This window comes from Varanus komodoensis, unplaced genomic scaffold (assembly GCF_004798865.1).
Source record: "Varanus komodoensis strain SLA01 unplaced genomic scaffold, ASM479886v1 scaffold2, whole genome shotgun sequence".
Taxonomy (NCBI): Eukaryota; Metazoa; Chordata; class Lepidosauria; order Squamata; family Varanidae; genus Varanus; species Varanus komodoensis.
In genome coordinates this window covers 58,434,256-58,451,213 of record NW_025335568.1, presented here as the reverse complement: position 1 = coordinate 58,451,213, position 16,958 = coordinate 58,434,256, and the positions used below count along the sequence as shown (strand labels likewise).

At 46.1% G+C, this 16,958-nt stretch overlaps 1 protein-coding gene across 7 annotated transcripts in view; it reads left to right on the top strand.

The window, feature by feature from the left end:
• SRF (serum response factor) overlaps positions 1-16,958 on the top strand; it is a 75,511-nt gene that overhangs the window by 48,238 nt on the left and 10,315 nt on the right. For 6 of the 7 annotated variants that reach the window (XM_044429151.1, XM_044429156.1, XM_044429157.1 and 3 more), the window contains 3 exons: positions 531-716; positions 12,423-12,542; positions 15,758-15,949. In XM_044429151.1, coding sequence (XP_044285086.1) covers positions 531-716; positions 12,423-12,542; positions 15,758-15,949 — 498 coding nt within the window. The remainder of the gene's footprint in view (positions 1-530; positions 717-12,422; positions 12,543-15,757; positions 15,950-16,958) is intronic. The other variant, XM_044429152.1, reaches the window with a different exon arrangement.

Here is a 16,958-nt window from a genome sequence, read left to right as displayed (position 1 = left end):
AGGCATTGCCAGCTTCTCCCTGTGGATTCTTGCACGTTTACTGTGGGCACGCCAAATCCGTGTGCAGCTGGGGTTGGAATGCTGAAGTTGCCTTCCTTGGATGTGACTGGTTCTGTAGGGAGCATGGCTGGAGGGCAGGATCTGCCTTCTCCTGAGGGTGATTGGTTCTGAAGGGAGCGTGTCCAGAAGGCTTATTGAGTTGTGAGTTCCAGCGATGCACAATGTTCCTGGGAAGCTGTCCCTGTTGTTGTCTGCCCTGTGACTCCCATTGGGAAGAGGAGAACTTCCTAGGCCTCATCAGTTGCCATTCCCTTCTTGGCACTCCTGGATGTGAGGATTGTAGAGTTTGGAAATGGGATGTGGAGCCAGGGCAGAGTCCTTTCCCTCTTCTTCCTCCCGTGAAGGTGTACTGCTCAGAGACTGGGAGAAAATGTAGCTGAAGCGAGGGGAGGGTGGCGATGGCGGTGGCTGAAGGAGGTTTTTAAAAAGAGTTGGCCCTGATGAAAGCCCTTTTTTCTCCCTCCTTCCAGCAGGTGCTCCACTCCCTCCCGGGACCCCTACCATTCCTCTCACTCAGTTACAGCCACACTCGCTGGCCCTCTCCGGTCAGCAGGGCCAGGTGGCAGGCGCAGGGACACCTGGACAGCTGCAGCAGGCTCAGCAGGCAGTCTTCCGATTCCCAGGCACAGCCGGAGGGCAGATTGTGTCCCTGACAGGTCAGCAGCGCTCACAGCTCCGCTCGCTTGCAGGAGGTTGGTGGGATGCATGTTCTCAGAGCAGCCGATTAACCTGCTGTGCAATGCTTGTAAGCCAGAATGGGGAACACATGGGCCTCTGGTTGTTGTTTTTTGATGGCAGCTCCCATCAGCTCCCCAGTCAGCCTAGCCCTTGATGAGGGACGTTGGGAGTTGCGGTCCAGCAATATCTGAGAGCTGCATCTTCCCCATCCCTGTCCTAACAGTGGGGATAGAAAGCAGGGCAAAGTTTGCCATTGGGTCCAGTTGGAAGTGTGCTGTTCCTCTGAAGCCACCTTTCCCAACTTGGTGTCCTCCAGTTGTTTTGGACTTCAGCTCCCATCAACTGCAGCTGCAGGCAGTCCTGGTCATGGTCAGGAGCACTGAGAATTATAGTCTGAAACTTCTGAAGAGACTCAGTTTGGGAAAACCTGTTTGGTGGTAAGAAAGGAAGGGACATGGCAGTGTGGAGTTTTCTGGTTTTCTTGGAGTTGGTTTACAATCAGATGTTCAGTGCTGCCTATTTTACGAAGGATGGAGATGGTCTTGAGCAACAGCTGGATATTAAGTTCTCAAAAATGAACGGTCTGTTGCATGTTTCTCCAGCCCAGCTTGCAGCCCTAGGTGCAACTTGAAACCTGCATAGTGCAAACAACTACAGCCTGATCCAGGGGTAGGCAACCTGATGTGGTTCAGCTGTTTTGAATTACAACTCCTGATGAAGAATCTTGCTGGTTGTGGCTGCTGGACACTGTAGTCCAAAATGTTTGGACAGTGCTAAGTGGCCTATCTTTCTGTTGAAATCTGCTGCCTCACCCCACATTTTGTTTTAAGTTCATAACCAGATACTGCAGCTTTCCCCTTCTCCTTGCTTTTAGTTTTGGACTACAACTCAATACCTGAGTTCCCAAGAAGTCTGATGAAGAGTTCTCAGGAACTCAAAAGTTTGCTTGCTCTTTAATAATATTTTTGTTGGTGTTATAATACAGGCTTTTTCTGGCTGTGGATTTTGTATTTTTTCACCACTGGTGGAGAATTTTGTCTGCTATATTAGGAAGCTGTTCTTGTGATTTTGATTTTCCGTAGTTTCAGAATAACTTGCGATGATGCCAGAAGGACTCTGAGCTGGACAGCTTCTGGAGCCAAATAGTTTTTGGCACTCAAATCCTGTGACCAGTGACATTGGCGTTCGCATAGTGAAAGGAAAACGTGGAACCTAGAACTGAGATGGTGTGCAGGAAACCCCTACTGAATGTGGATTCTCTGCCTTTCTGGTGATGTCAGGAGAGTGACATGACGGAAGGATGCATATGTTGAGGCTGTTGGCCTCCCCTCCCAGTACAGCCACTTCAGGAGGGTTGCTTTGGAGTCTTTCACCTTCTGAAGCAGTTCCATGTTAGAAGTGTTGGAAGCTGCGTTACACTGAGTCAGACCATGGGACCCTCTACCCCAATATTATTGACCCCAGTATTACTGGTGGAGAGATGAGCTTCTGCCTCCCGCTGGCCATGTGTGTGGTTGTTGCAGCTGAGAAAGGAGAATACCTATCCCTGGAAAGTAGCGGGATGGCCGAAAGCAGCAGCTGTTTTGAACCTTAGGACATAGAATCCTGCCTTTTGCTGAGCCAGACCCTTGGCCAGGTAGCCTGATATTGTTGACAGCAACCAGCAGTGTTTCTCCATCAGACAAGATTCTTTCTGGTCCTACCTGGAAATGCTGGGAATTGGGCCAGGGATCTTCTGCATGCAAAGCATGGGCTCTGTCACCAGTGGCATAGTGGTAGAACCAGGGCTTTCCTGTCCCCTCTGAGCATAGTCGCAATTCTTGCAGTAGCAGGAGGTGGGAGTAGAAACACATTTTACCAGCAGCAACATAGCGAGCCTTTTTGCAAAGCATTTGGGGTGCTTTTGAATGTGTGATTCAGACCTATTAGCTACACATGCTCCTAGTGGAGAGGAAGACTGTGAGAACTGGTTTGCTGATATGGATCAAAATGGGCACATGCATTTTTGTCCTCTCCTCAGGGATATAACTATGTGGATTGTCATGATGGGCATCTGCTCTGCAAAATTGACCAATATATCTCAGTTTACCAGACAGCAACAGCCCTTCCAGCTTCCAGCTTGCAATATTAGGGAAAGGGGAGAAGCGGATATAGCCTTGTGGCAACAAAAGGCAGCCTGGTGACTTGAAGGAGCGTCTCCTTCCCTATGTGCCCACCCACCCCTTAAGATCTGGGGCAGACGCCCTTCTCCAGGTGCCCTCCCCAAAGGAGATTAGGAGGGTGACTACCTGGAGAAGGGCCTTCTCTGTGGTGGCACCCCCAGTTGTGGAATTCACTCCTCAGAGAGGTTCGCCTGGTGCCATCACTTTATTCTTTTTGATACCAGGCCAAAACTTTTTTATTTTCCCAATGTTTTAAGACCTTACTGATTTAATTGGGATTTTATTATTATCTAAATTTTAGGACACTGTGGTGTTTTTTGTAACATTTTGTATTGTTAAACTGTCCTGAGAGTTTGGTAATGGGATGGTCTACAAAAGTTTTAAATAATTAAATAAATAAATAGACAAACAAACAGCACTTGGACCTTTAATGCAACAAGCATCAGCAGGAAAACTGTTTAATCATTTCAGGCTGGTCATCAATTTTCACCTGCTTTGGTAAAACCTAAAACCATACGGAACAATAGAACCTCAGCTTTCTTTCCAAACCATGCTTGCTTTGGTGGCTGCATAAGCTTTAAAATGTGAGTAGTGGATTGGTAATCCACAGACTTTGAACAGCACGATAAACAGCATATTGCAGGAGGCAACCCTTTGCTATCCTGTGTGTTTTCAGTCACGTACTGAAGCTTCCAGAACAAGAGGGAAACTCACAGGTTTCTTGGAAATATTTAGCGTGAAGGCCCCAACAATCTGTGTGAATCCCAAGAGCCTGTGTTAATCCCAGCTGCGGCAGCTGGGTGGACAGAGGGCCGGTTTCTGAATTTTTGCACATATATCCACATGTTTCTTCCATCATCCTTCAGATATGAATAGTGCATGCCTGATTTTTGCATTTTTTAAAAAAGAACCGCGTGACACTTGTTGGAAATATATGGAAGCATCAGCCCCAGATTGATTTCTGGTCTGTGTACCTTCTCGAAGAGAAATGGACCCCAGAGCAAGAGGCCTGAACGCTGTCTGTGACCCACAGGGCCTGACTGGATTCACTTTCTGGTTATGTGCGCTGCAATGTGAAAACCTTAGTGAGAAGAGGGAAACTAGAAGCGTGGGAATTTTTCCACTTGGAAGGCTTTGGGGACAGAATGGCTATTTATGGTTGGTGTCTGAGCTTCCTTGCCATTAGATTGTTTGGTGACCTTTTATTGCGGTGTTAGTTCTCCAGTAGCCCATGGCACGGATTGTTTCTTGTTTGAAAGGCATTCTGGGAGGCTGATAAAAGTGTTCTCTCTGATAGATTGGGCTCTTTCTCTATTCTACCCTAGCTAGTCTGTTATTTATTTATTTTTTAATGTTTGAAGCCCACCTTGCTTTCCTCTTTGGCTACCCTGAAAAGACATTCAGTTCTTAGATTTATTTTGCCTGCTTTTACATCTGGTTCTGTATGCTGGTTTAAAAAAAATGCTTTAACTGTTTTTATTCTGTTGGGGAGGGGGGTTTTTTGTTTATCTGTTTGTGTTGTTTGTTAGCTCCCATTGGAGTGTGTGTGAAACGTTAAAAACACATTTAAAATATGAAGCAATGTAATAAAAAGACCACTGTAGGATGGGTTTTATGGGACATCAGAAGATAGAGATGGGAGTGGCCAGCTAGGCGTACCGATTGTGCTTTCAGTAATTAAATATTCTCTGTACAGTGGCTATTTCAAGAAAAGCCCTGGGAAAACTGGATTTCTTTCTTTTCTCTTCAAAGAAAAATTAAAGTTAACCTCCTTTGTAGCAAAAGTTGACAGCTGAACAATTTAACTAGTCAGAATGGAAGTTTAACTATATCTTGACCCTTTAAATTAGTTTTACTGACCTTTTTAACTACACCAAACTGTTCCATATGGCCCAGTATGGTTGACACTGACAGCAGTCTCTCCCAGTCCTACCTGGTGATGATGGAGACTGAATCTGGGACCTTCTGCACACAAACAGGTGCTCTGCCACTGAGCTGTCACCCTTTCCAAAGGCCTCACTTAATGCTTTATGCTAAAATATGATGGCATGTTTGATATTGCACTCTTTTGCTTTTGATATTGGCCTTCTCACCCCTGAAATGCGGCCCTAGAGAGCTTCTCCAGAATGAGTATTGGCCTTTGGGTGGAAAGAGGTACAACAGCCCTGCCTCTGCTTTGGCTGCCCTCAAAGTGCTTGAAACTGGTGGCCCTTTTCAACCACATTTAGGGCCGGCAATCTGTAGCCTCCACTGATACGAGGGGCAGGCACTGCCAGGTCCTCTGATTCCCCCTGTATCTTTTAAGTGGTTGAAGATGTGCCCTTGCCTTGGTTTGCTCTGTGGCTAGAATTGTATTTATTTATTTAAAACATTTGTATGCCACCTGTTGTGCTACAGCACCTCTGGGTGGCTCACAATCATAAGATAAAAACCACAATAAAAAACTGATTACAATTAAAAATACAATACTAATAGAATACAGATAAAATACAGAACAAAGGTTGAGTGGCATCAACTAATAAAATATTTTTTAAAAGGTCTTGCAAGGTGACATAGTTCCTTTGTGGCCCAAGCTGTGCAAGCTCACTTGTTTCTGCCCCGGGTTGAACTTGTCTAAGCAGGTGCCAAAGCCCACAATTGCAAGAGACCAAGAAAGGAACTTGCATCATTGCCTTAGTGCACCCCAGAGATCTGTAATGCACTTGCTTTAATAGAATGAGCTGAGAACAGGAGAACACCACCAAGTCAGTAATATCTTCATAGTGGTATAATGAATTGAATTAGGCAAATCTAGAGAAGACCACAAGGGAAGAACTTGGTTACTGGGCTGAATAACAGTGCAAGAAATTCAGTGCCCATGGACATGTTTTATGTAGTCTGCTGGAGCAGCCTGTTCTCATGAAACCTTTTCCCTTTGGTGGGGTGACCTCTAGTGCCACAAGCACTCAGAGCTGCATCCTGCTGTGCTGTCCTCCTGGATTCTGGTTGCTTGTGAACAGGTGCAGTGCTCGGTACTGAAACGAGTTGGAGTCCCAGTGGTCCACAGGATAAAAACACACACATATCTGCATACGTTAATTTATATATACTCTAAAGTTCATGTGTGATTGGTGTGCCCCATCTGCTTAGGATGCTCCTGTTTGTAAAATGGATATGTGGACAGCAGGGAGGAGGGCCGACAATTTCAGAAACAAGGATTTTTAGAAATCTCAGGCAGAAAAATTAGAAGTTGTAGGGGCAGCGAGAGGTGAAGCACCTGTGTAGTGGGTGGGATCAGGTGCAGCATAGATCATCCAGCCTGTGTACTTTCATTTAAGCAAGTGCCCAAGGCCAGGACACTTGATCTTCCAGATATTTGGGGCTCCAAACAGTAGATCTGGAGCTCCAGCCCTAGCAGGCACCATTTGACATCACCTCTGCTTGTGATGTGAACAGCTGTTACACCCATGTTTATCCAGACACTTGCATTTTACCACCCTTTCCATCAGTCAGCGTGGGACTGGGTATCATGGCAGTGGTGGTGTCATCTTGTGGCTTCCGGCTGCAGCCCCTGAGGCGGCTTTCTCTGCTAGCTCCGTTAGGCTTGTGGGAGGGACCACTTGTGTGATGGGACTTTCCCGATTCTAAAAACAGCCCAGCAAACGAACAAATGTGTATTTACAGATCAGGACAAGTCAGTGCAGCTCCATTGGGTGGATTCTGCTGACCTGCCCAGTTCCAGAAATTAGTGGTTTTGCTCATTTGTGGTTAGTTTTAGAAGTACAGAATTCATGTTGCAGAAGTAGTTGCCTTCGCAGGTGCACAAATGTAGTGGACTTTTGCTCTGGGATCTCAAGTGCTGGTGTAAAAGCCGACAGGAGTGCCTGTTGCAGCCAAATCATTCCATTGAGAGTGCAGGGATGGGAAATCATGGAGCGTAAGGTAGTCAATGGCTACTAGTTATGAAGGCTGTGTATTGGCTTCAGTACTGGAGGCAGTGTAGCTCTGCATGCCAGTGGCTGGGAAACATGAGCAGCAAGAAGCTACTGCTTCCCTGTTTACGGGCTTCCCATGGACGGTTGGTTGGCTACTGCATGGACAGAGTCCTGGGTTAGAGAAGCCTTTGGTTTAATCCATTGGGGTCCATCCTAAGCCATTGCTTCATACATGTTTGATATATTTCTCATGTATTTATTTATTTGTTTAAAAATCATATACATATGGAGGTAAATCCAGCTATCATTAAAATATTCAGCTCCAAAATTATGACTAAAACATGGAAGCAATAGTCCCATCAGTAGCGTTAAAGGGGTTAGTCAATATTGTCTTGGTTCTCATGACGTGGTGCATGGGTAGACCAATGATTGGACAAAGGGAATTTCTGCTGAAATTTAACATGAAGTGGCTGAAAAAAGGAACCTTTTTTCCTAGAAGACAAGGTGCACAGAATTCCGCAGTCCTGCTGCAATGCAGGTAGGGGGTCTTCCAGCAGTACTGCAGAACCACCAAATTAGTTTGCAGGGCCGGGCCCGTGGTCATCTACATAGTGAGTTGCTTATATAAATCATGGTACCCACACGCACTTTTGGTGGGCAAGGGGGCAAAGTGGCTACCTTGCTACTCCCATAACAGGTTGAAACCACCGATAGTCATAGAGTTACCATAGTCCTGAAGACACAGCGCAGGGGACGAATAAGTGTGGGGGAACTATTAGGTTGAAGCCTAGTGAAATGGAGTCATTTCCATATGAAAAGTAAGAAATTTCATTTTAGCAACCCTGTATATGGGCTCTAGGGGATGCAGGTGGCGCAGTGGTTTCAACTGCTGTGCTGCTGAGCTCGTTGATCGAAAGGTCACCGGTTCGAATCTGCACAACGGGGTGAGTTCCAATTGCTCCGTCCCAGCAGCTGCCAACCTTGCAGTTCGAAAGCATGCAAATGCAAGTAGATAAAAAGGTACCACTTTGGTGGGCAGGTAACAGCATTCCGTGCACTTCGGTGTTTAGTCATGCCGGCCACATGACCACGGAGACTGTCTGCAGACAAATGCTGGCTCCCTCAGCTAGGAAACGGAGATGAGCACCGCCTCCTAGAGTCAGGCATGACTGGACTTAACATCAAGGGGAACCTTTACCTTTACTTTTTATAAGTGCTCTATGTTTGCGTGGCCCTGTGGAGGTAGCTCTTCTGCTAATCAAGGAATGGTATAGCATGACATACATCCTACTTTTTGCTTTTCTGTTTTGAAAAAGAGAGAGTTATGGAACAAGGAATCTAATGTCCTCCATTTTTCCATGGGATGCAGCTCTGCTGTCTCTTGAGGATATCGCCCAGTTGGATAATACTAGCATCAGAAGGCTGGAACTGATGGAAGTTCTATGTTTTTGACTTAAAATAGGTTGAAAAAAAAATTAAAGTGGGGCTAATAGAGTAGGCAAGGCTATAGGGTGGTGGGTTTAGATCTGCATGGCCTGTCCAAAATACCTGGTTGAAAAGGGCAAAAGTCCATCCTTTCATGCTGAAAGACAATAGCTAACTGAATGCTTTCGTAGCAGTGGAACCAGCTGCTTTCCTCTTGGCCTCCCACTGTGTTGTTTCTGTGCACATGGGGTTGGTTGCTGTGCAGGCAGGGAGGATCATTTTGGTTTGGGTAGTGTGTGTAAATATTTCTTGGGATATAAACATCCTGTGCATTGAATGGTGGGGAGTTCGCTGATGGAAAAAGAAGTTGAAACTAACATAGTCCTGCTCAGCTGAGGGTTATAGGACAGCCTTCTCCAACTCTAAAGTTTCTCCAGATGTGTTGGGCTGCAGGTTCCATCATTCCCAGCCAGCAAATGATACGATGGCCAGCAGTGATGGGAGTCAGAGTGCACCTTCCCTCTCCTGTCCCCCTTGCCGTTCATTACATCTTCTTAATACCTTCCAGACTTTTACAGGTTTGGCCACCACATCTATTATAGGGAAAGTCTGGCTTTGATTCTGGGTGACGATTGTCTATGTGCTTTTCTTCACATGTATCAACAGCAGGGGATAGCCTTGTCCCCCTCTAGAAGCTTTGGAAGGAGACAAGTCTCTTCTGCTGAAAAGTGTAAGGTCCAGGATGTGGGCAGCAGGTGTGGACAGGCAGAATGCGGGGACCCAGGCGCTGGTGCTAGGCAAGATTTGGAGACAAGAATGGGATGACAGACCAAGGCCACTGCCAGGGGGGAAATCCCACAGTCCAATATGGCACAGAAAGGTAGCACAGTTCACAAACATGGTCCAGGAGTCAAGTACTGGGGGGCAGTAGAGTAGATTTGGCCAGGATGGAAGGGTGGGGTGGCTGGAAATGGATGGGGGCAGAAGCAGGCAGGAACAAAAGGTTCAGGGCTCAGTGATGCAGGATGCCAAAACACCAGAGAGTCACTGAGGCAGCTTGTGTTGCTGTAGCAGAGAGCAGCAATGCAGAGAGGCCTTTTATGTTGGTTTCCATGGCCCCAGCTGCACTGCATGTTTGACTCTCAACTTTCCCTGCAAGTGCCTCCAGAGGTGTCTCTGGTTCTGCAGATACTTGCAGGCCTAGCCAGGTTCTGGTCCTGACTTTACACACGCCCTCAACAGAAGCGCGAAGTGACTTCAGCTGTCATCAGCTGCTTTATGGTACAGAGTAGCCGAGATACTAAGGTAGATAAGTAAGCTCTATGGCCTAGCTATTATGCATAATAATGATAGCAATAGATGCCATATGGGGCCAACCTAGGAGATTTTGGTGCTCAAGGCAGAGCAGCTAGTGGTGCTGCTTCCACTACCACTAAGATAAGTAAGTGAGCTCTAGTGCCAAGCGAGCCAACAGCACTTGCAGGTATGAATGGGATTCCCTGTGGCAGCAAACAGGTTTGACATTGCACTGGAGGTTACTTACACTACTGCAATGTTCTTTTTAGCTGCCTTGGTTGTCCCCCCACATTAGCCATGGCTGGTCATGTTCTTTTGACCTATGAGGGAGAAAATCCCAAAAATGATTCTCCAACTCCCTGGCAGAAACAAACAAACAAACAACTAACTAACTAACTAAATAACTAACTAACTCTTTGTTTGTTTTGCAGAACACCTAAAATCAGCTCTACTACTCTGCCTAATAGTAGGACTGACCCCGATGTCACTAGAACATCCTACATCTCTTCTAAATCCTCTCTTCCGGGATCTGTGATATTCCACAGTCCCCCCTAAGATGATAAATAACTCTTTTCAGATGTCAAGAACTTGAACCATCAGTGCAGAGCTATGTTTTGTTGGTCAGATTCCAAAAGAGCCACTCTTGTGCAAGACAGCCAGGCAGCTGCGATGTCATCAGCCCCTCTCTGTTGGCTTACCTCCAATCCTGGCTATAATGTAAAGCTGGCCTACCTGATCAGCATGCACATGTGATGGGTTTGTTGCTGGTCTTCGGCCCTTGAGAAGGGAACTTGAACATTTCTCCCCATCGTAAAAAATCAAAATGAAAGTCTCCGAGTAGAAACAATATGAGGAACATGTTTATGTGGGGGAGCTTTCAAACATTCATTCTGCCATCTGCAGTCCTGAAAGTGCCGCAGTCCAGCCAAAGATAAAGCATGGGCAACCGCTGGTCAAGTGGCAGGGCTCTTTCAGTGGAGTGTTGCAAAGATTGCTGCGTGAGACTGCCACTGAAGTCGGTTTGGAAGGAGCAGACTCGGTGCTGACAGGTAGCATTGTTAAGGCTCAGTGGTACCTGTTATCCCAGGAGGTTGTGGGCTCTCCTACACTAGAGGCATTCAAGCTGCAGCTGGATAGCCATCGGAGAGGGTTGGTTTAACTTGGAATCCTGCACTGAGCAGGGGATTGGACTGGATGGCCCTCTGGCCCCTTGTAACTCTGATACTCTATGCATCTATATCACCCAGCCTTAAAGGATTTGTACAGGTTTTCCTTTTGTTTTGGAGCCAAGTTAATGCATCAGCATACAAAGCCCCAGACAACTTGCCTGGTAATTATCTGAAAGAGCATTTCCTTCCTTATGTACCAGCCCCTGTTTAGATCAGCCTGAGATACCTTGTTATCAATGCTGCTTCCTCTGAAGATGGGCAGCAGCACATGAAAGGGTCTTTTTTGTGTTGGCCCCTGAGTTAGTGGAATTCCCTACATTCTGAGGTGTGGTTCTGCAACAGTACTTGCTTGGTCAAGGCATACATCCAGGCCTTTGAAAGGGGATGAAGCCTTGGGGTTGTGATTTCAATGGAACATTTAATTTAAGATTTATTTGTTTAAAACATTTTTGTCCTACTCTTCAACTAAAAGATCTCCTAGGGCAGTTTACATACAATTAGTTAAACAAAATGAGCCCAACCTGTAGACTTGTATTATAAAACAAAACAGTTGCAGAAAGAAAAATATTGTATAGAGAAAAGTGGATAGTTGGAGGAGGAGTTTTCATGAAGGTGGTTGTTTAGTTGAGCTAATGGCTTTCCTTCTCAATGGTGGTTTTAAATTGTTTTATATTATTTATCAATATGTCTGTACTTCACCCTGGGACCCTAATGGGAAGGGTGGTCTATATGTGGAAATAGTGATAGATAAATAAATAAATGCAAATAATGATACCTTGAATGTAACTTATACATATTTTCTGCTTGTGTTTGGCTTTTCTCTTTGCTCTTATGTTTTGCTGGGCGAAGGCATTGTATCTAATCCAAGGCAGGACTGTGGGCGTATTCTGTGCTGTCATAGCAAAAAGGAACTTTCCAAGGGCAGCATCTCTGTTGAATATCAGTTCTTAGGGAGATAGGGGCAGGGTGTATTTTCTTCAAGCCTGGTCAGTGGGTCTAATCAGCAGGGTTCAGCTAATGCCTGTTGCAAAAGGCAATAGATTGACCTTTGATGTGATCCAGCAGGGCTCTTAAATTCAGCTGATTGGTTGATCTTTAAAAGTTCCAGAAACATTTGGTAAGGGGCCAATTCCACCCCAAATCCATTGACAGCATAGCAACTTTATGCTGGAAATGAATGCGTGGGGGCTCTTTCTGAGCTGTATCGCAAGATATTCTCTCTCACACAGTGTGTATGTGGGTCGATCTCAAGAAATTTTTTCCTGTAATACCAACTTTCGCATCATATTAGCACATTTGTGTGGTTGTGGTGGTCATTTCTCAAAACACACTACTTTGTCTTACTCACTTTTAAGGTGAAATTAGGGCCAGTTTTGGATATATGCCTGCTCCTGTAATTTTTTACAATTGGTCTTCTTATGTCATAGAACAGCTCCCAAAATTACAAAAGCTGTCTCCTGCTTGCAGAGACAATTCATTTCAGTGCATTCCTGTTATGTTTTCAGTGTAAACCTCCTGATGGCTTCCTGAATTACAGGTTGACTTTTTCCTGCAATTGCTTGCAGTGTCTGCTATTGCGGTGGCCAGTGGCTAACCCAGCTGGGTAACTTGGGTTATGATACAATTGATGCCTGGACAAGTGTGTAAAGAACTTTCATAATGAGCTGAAAGGAACCAACCCAAGCCACACATTAACACGAATGCTTCTCACTTCCCAGGTGGCACGGTGACCCAGCAAGTGCCCGTGCAAGCCATCCAGGTGCATCAGGCCCCCCAGCAGACGTCTCCCACAAGTGATAGCAGCACTGACCTCACCCAGACCTCTTCCAGCGGGACAGGTAAACAGCTGCCCAGCAGCCACCACTGGGATGGGAAGCCCTTTTCAGACTGAGGTCCAGAATGTGAAACGGGAAAGGTCTTGAGGGTCACAGCCCAGCAGAGACACCATGGCTGGGGCCACATGTAAATACTATGACTTTTCAGCCTACTCAGAAGTAAGCAGGACAAGGCTTCTGCATGTCTACTCAGGGGCAAGCAAGCTTCAGTCACTCCGCAACACTGTCAAATGGTAACGGTATCCAAAATGCCAAGCCTCTGCATATCTGCTCACAAGGAAGCAGGCCTCCCTGCCTCCAAAATGTGCACATCTCTGTTCTGAGCAGGAGCTTTCCTGTCTGCAGACTATGCAGCTCAAAATCTCTGCAACGGCTGGATTCTTCTCAGGGTATTTACAGGTTAACTGCCTTTTAATAACAGCAACAGAAGTTTGCTACTGACTAGATGGGGCAGCCCCCAAAACTGCATCTGGCTCATGGAGTTTCCCCATCCCTGACCTATACACAGCCACCTTGCAAGACAGAACAGCGTGTTTTTTCCCCCCATTTCAGACTGGAACCCAATGGGTGGAAATTGCAGGGGATCAGATTCTGGCTGAGTGCCAGGAGAAACCTCCACATGGTGTGAGCTTTTCAGTTTTCAGACACACTGCCTCTGAAGCATATATCCTTCTTTGCTTGGAGTTATATAAGCCAGAGCTAGGTAGTCCACCTGTCTAGGATGCTGTCGTCGCACCCTGGATTTCAGGCCCTGCCTTCAAGCAGGAGGTTAGAGTAGATGACCTCCAAGGTCCCTTCCAATGCTTTAACTCTCCATTTCCTCTCTCCTGCTGCAAGACATTGATAGAGTGATGGACATGATCATCTGGTCCTACAACAATTAGAGCTTATTCTAAATTATTCTTGTCCCAGATGCTGCTCTGCACTTGTCCACAAGGTCACAGAGTCTTCTTTGAGTTCAAGAGCCCTTTGTCCAGTCAAGTGCTAATAGTTTAGCAAAAGAGCCCCTGTGAAAGTTTGATGATACAGTGCCATCTAGTGGGTTTAGGAGATGTCAATATCCTCATAAAAACCCTCTGGTCAAAATAATATTGATGAGCAGATGAAATCTTGCCTGTTTCCAAATCAACCATTTAAAATTGTTTTCATTTACTGCGTGGTGGCAAACCCAACTGTATTCTTAAGGGAGAATGGCAGGCACTCCTAGCTACCTGCTCATAACACATGTATGTCCAAGTCTTCAAATGGCACATGTTGAGTCTTTGGGTGTGATCCAGGATCTGCCTTCCAGAAGAGGAAGTGTTCCACCATGGAAGAGCCCTCAGCCCAGTATTTGGAGATCCTTCCCTCTGCAACATTCCACCGCTCACTCTGTTCTGCAGGGTTTCTCTACTCTGCATAGCATTTTCAGCTGAACCATTTAAATCTAGCCTTTTGTTACTAGGTATATGTATATATGTTCACGCACGAAAAAAATGCAGGAGTGCCATTTTTTATTTTACACTTTGGGAGTCAGCTAAATTCTCTTGGAGCCAGCATGAAGAGAGAGAGAGAGATCTGGGTCTGCAGAGAAGGATCCAAGTCCTGCTGGCGCATCGCAGTTGTCACACATGCACACATGTGCCTGCTTTTGCCATATAAAGCAGCTGCCAAAGGCAGTATCTGTCTTCTGGCACATGCATTTAATTACTACATTTTGGGTCTGCCAGTAATGTTCTCTGGGCTGATTACAAACTGTTAAAAAACTAAAATGCCATTTGAAAACACAGTTAATATCAAAAAGAATTTTGCTAGTTATCTCTGACTTATGGCAACCCTATGAATGAAAGCCTTCCAAAGTGTCCCATCCAAGACATCCCTGCTTAGCTGTTCTAAATTCAAGGCTGCGGCTTCCCCGATGGAGTCCATCCATGTCATAGCTGCTCTTCCTTTTCTTCTTCTGCCTTCAACTTTCCCTAGCATGATTGTCTTCTCTGGGGAGTTTTGCCTTCTCGTGAAGTGCCCAAAGTATGACAGCTGCAGTCCCATAATTGTCTCAAAGAAAGGTTCTGGCTTGATTTGATCCATTGTTCATCTTTCTGTCAGTTCAGAGTATTTGCAAAGCTCTCCTCCAGCACCGTCCTTCAAACACATCAATTTTCTTCCTGTCAGCTTTCTTCACTGTCCAGTTTCCACACCCACGTATAGTGATTGGGAATACAGTAGTGTGGATGATCTCAACCTTCATCTCCAGTGCAACATCCTTGCACTTGATTGTCTTTTCTTATTCCTTCCTAGTCTCAGTTTTCTTCTAATTTCCTGGTTTCAGTCTCCATTTGAATTGATGACTGAGCCGAGGTATGTAAACTCTTTCACAATGTCAATTTCTCATTGTTGACCTTAAAGTCGCACACTTCTGTTGTAGTGATTTTTGTTTTCTTAATGTTCAGCTGCAGTCCTGCTTTTGTGCTTTCTTCTTCCACTTTCATCAGGAGTCATTCCCATTCATTACTGCCTTCTACCAGTAATACAGTATCATCTGCATCTTAAATTATTGACATCTCCCATCAGTTTTCACTCCTCCTTTCTCTGATGCTAATCCAATTTTCCTTATATGTTCTGCATGAAGATTGAACCAACAGGAAGACAAAAAGGTTAAAATATTGTATAATGCAAAAAATGCACAGCACAGGAATTGATAAAAGAGCCATCATATCCTAGAACTGGGTGTCTAAAATGTCAAAATAGTGACTGAAGCTGCGACCTGTTTATGGCAAGCTCTGCAGTGCTGATTGCCCAGTGAGGTTTTGTGAAGGGCAGCAGTTAAAGTAATGTACTCTGTACCCTTTGCATTTCAGTTTCTCCTGCGCACATGGTCAACATGTCCGCCTCAGCCATGTGTATGCAAACCCACCAATTGTTAACAGGTGGTGATGTGGAGGGTGACCATGACTGTTGATGGCGTAATTCATTTTTTAGTCTACGAGAGGGGTTGTTGCTTTTGCTGCAACAGGCCAGTCTAACCTCTCCGCTGGAAATGGTTATGTGGCAGATAGGCACCACGAACAAGGACCAGGTTTTCCACACATTTTTTCCCAAGCCCCATGCACTTGATAGCAGCTTGACTAGCACGTTAAGCAAGGAGACAACTGACTGAAAGGGGTGTGGGGGCTGACTGTGACCCTGTTGGAGCGGCACCCTCTGTCTGAGTTCACCCCTTTTTCTTTCTGTCCTGCCAGTGACCTTGCCAGCTACTATCATGACTTCATCCGTGCCAACCACGGTGGGAGGACACATGATGTATCCCAGTTCGCACGCGGTGATGTACGCACCCACGTCAGGCCTCACGGATGGCGGGCTCGCGGTTCTCAACGCCTTCTCCCAGGCACCATCAGCAATGCAGGTTTCACATGGGCAGGTCCAGGATCAGGGTAAGGATGGAGATGGACAAGTTTGCACGATGGTGGCACTTTTGGTAGGGTGGACAATCTGTTTCTTCCATGCATTACTTTCTGATTCCTTGACAGAGAAAATATGTGCGTGCGCATATATACCGTCCATGTGAGTGGTGCTTCACAGATCACAAGAGGACGTTTCCCTGCCCAGAGACACCAATGGGGAACAGGAGAAACAAGGACAGGGGAGACAGGAACCTGCAGGGAATCCATGTGTGACTATTTCAGTCACAATGTGGCCAGCATGGGAGTGAGAATGCTGTCCAGGAGCATATTTGGAGCATTGCTCAAAGGAGCACCTTTGCACCTCCAATGCACTGCTCAGCAGTGGAGCCCCAAGTGTTGCATGCAGACCGCCCGATTCAGGCTCTGGTATCTCTGGTTAGAAGTGGGGGGGGGGGGTCCTGCACAAGGACCAGGAAGCAGGGGAGCCATTGCTTGGTCTGAACTGGAGGGCATGGCCTTTTCAACTTGAAGGGCTGTATGTGATGCACACATGCAGATCCTAATGATCCGGATGTGGGTTGGTTTTTCCTCACTGCCAATTGCAAAAGGAAAAGAACAATGGGGATTGCTCAGGGAAGATCCTTCGCTCCTTGCCCTCTGCCAGGGACCCTGGTACAAAAGACTCCCTCTCTGTAAGGTCTTCGTACGGATGGTTCCTACCTTACTGGAAATGGGTCTGAATTGCTGGTTGTAACAGTATAATTGCTGGCAGCGGTGGGAAGAGGGGCTGGGGACAGATGCAGGGAAATAGGATCGAGACACTGGGCAGAGGTGCAGTTGAGGCCTTTGTGGGGAGGGCTTCCAGATTGTGCATCCCTAGGACCAGAGGAGTGGCTTACCTTTTAATATGTACTTCTACCCTCTTTTTAATATTTACTTTGAAGCTTCACCAAAATGTATGCATGGACTCACATTTCTACAGGACATCCTGCGTTTCACCAGCAGATCTGTAGCTTTTTCTTTAGCATGAAATGTCTTT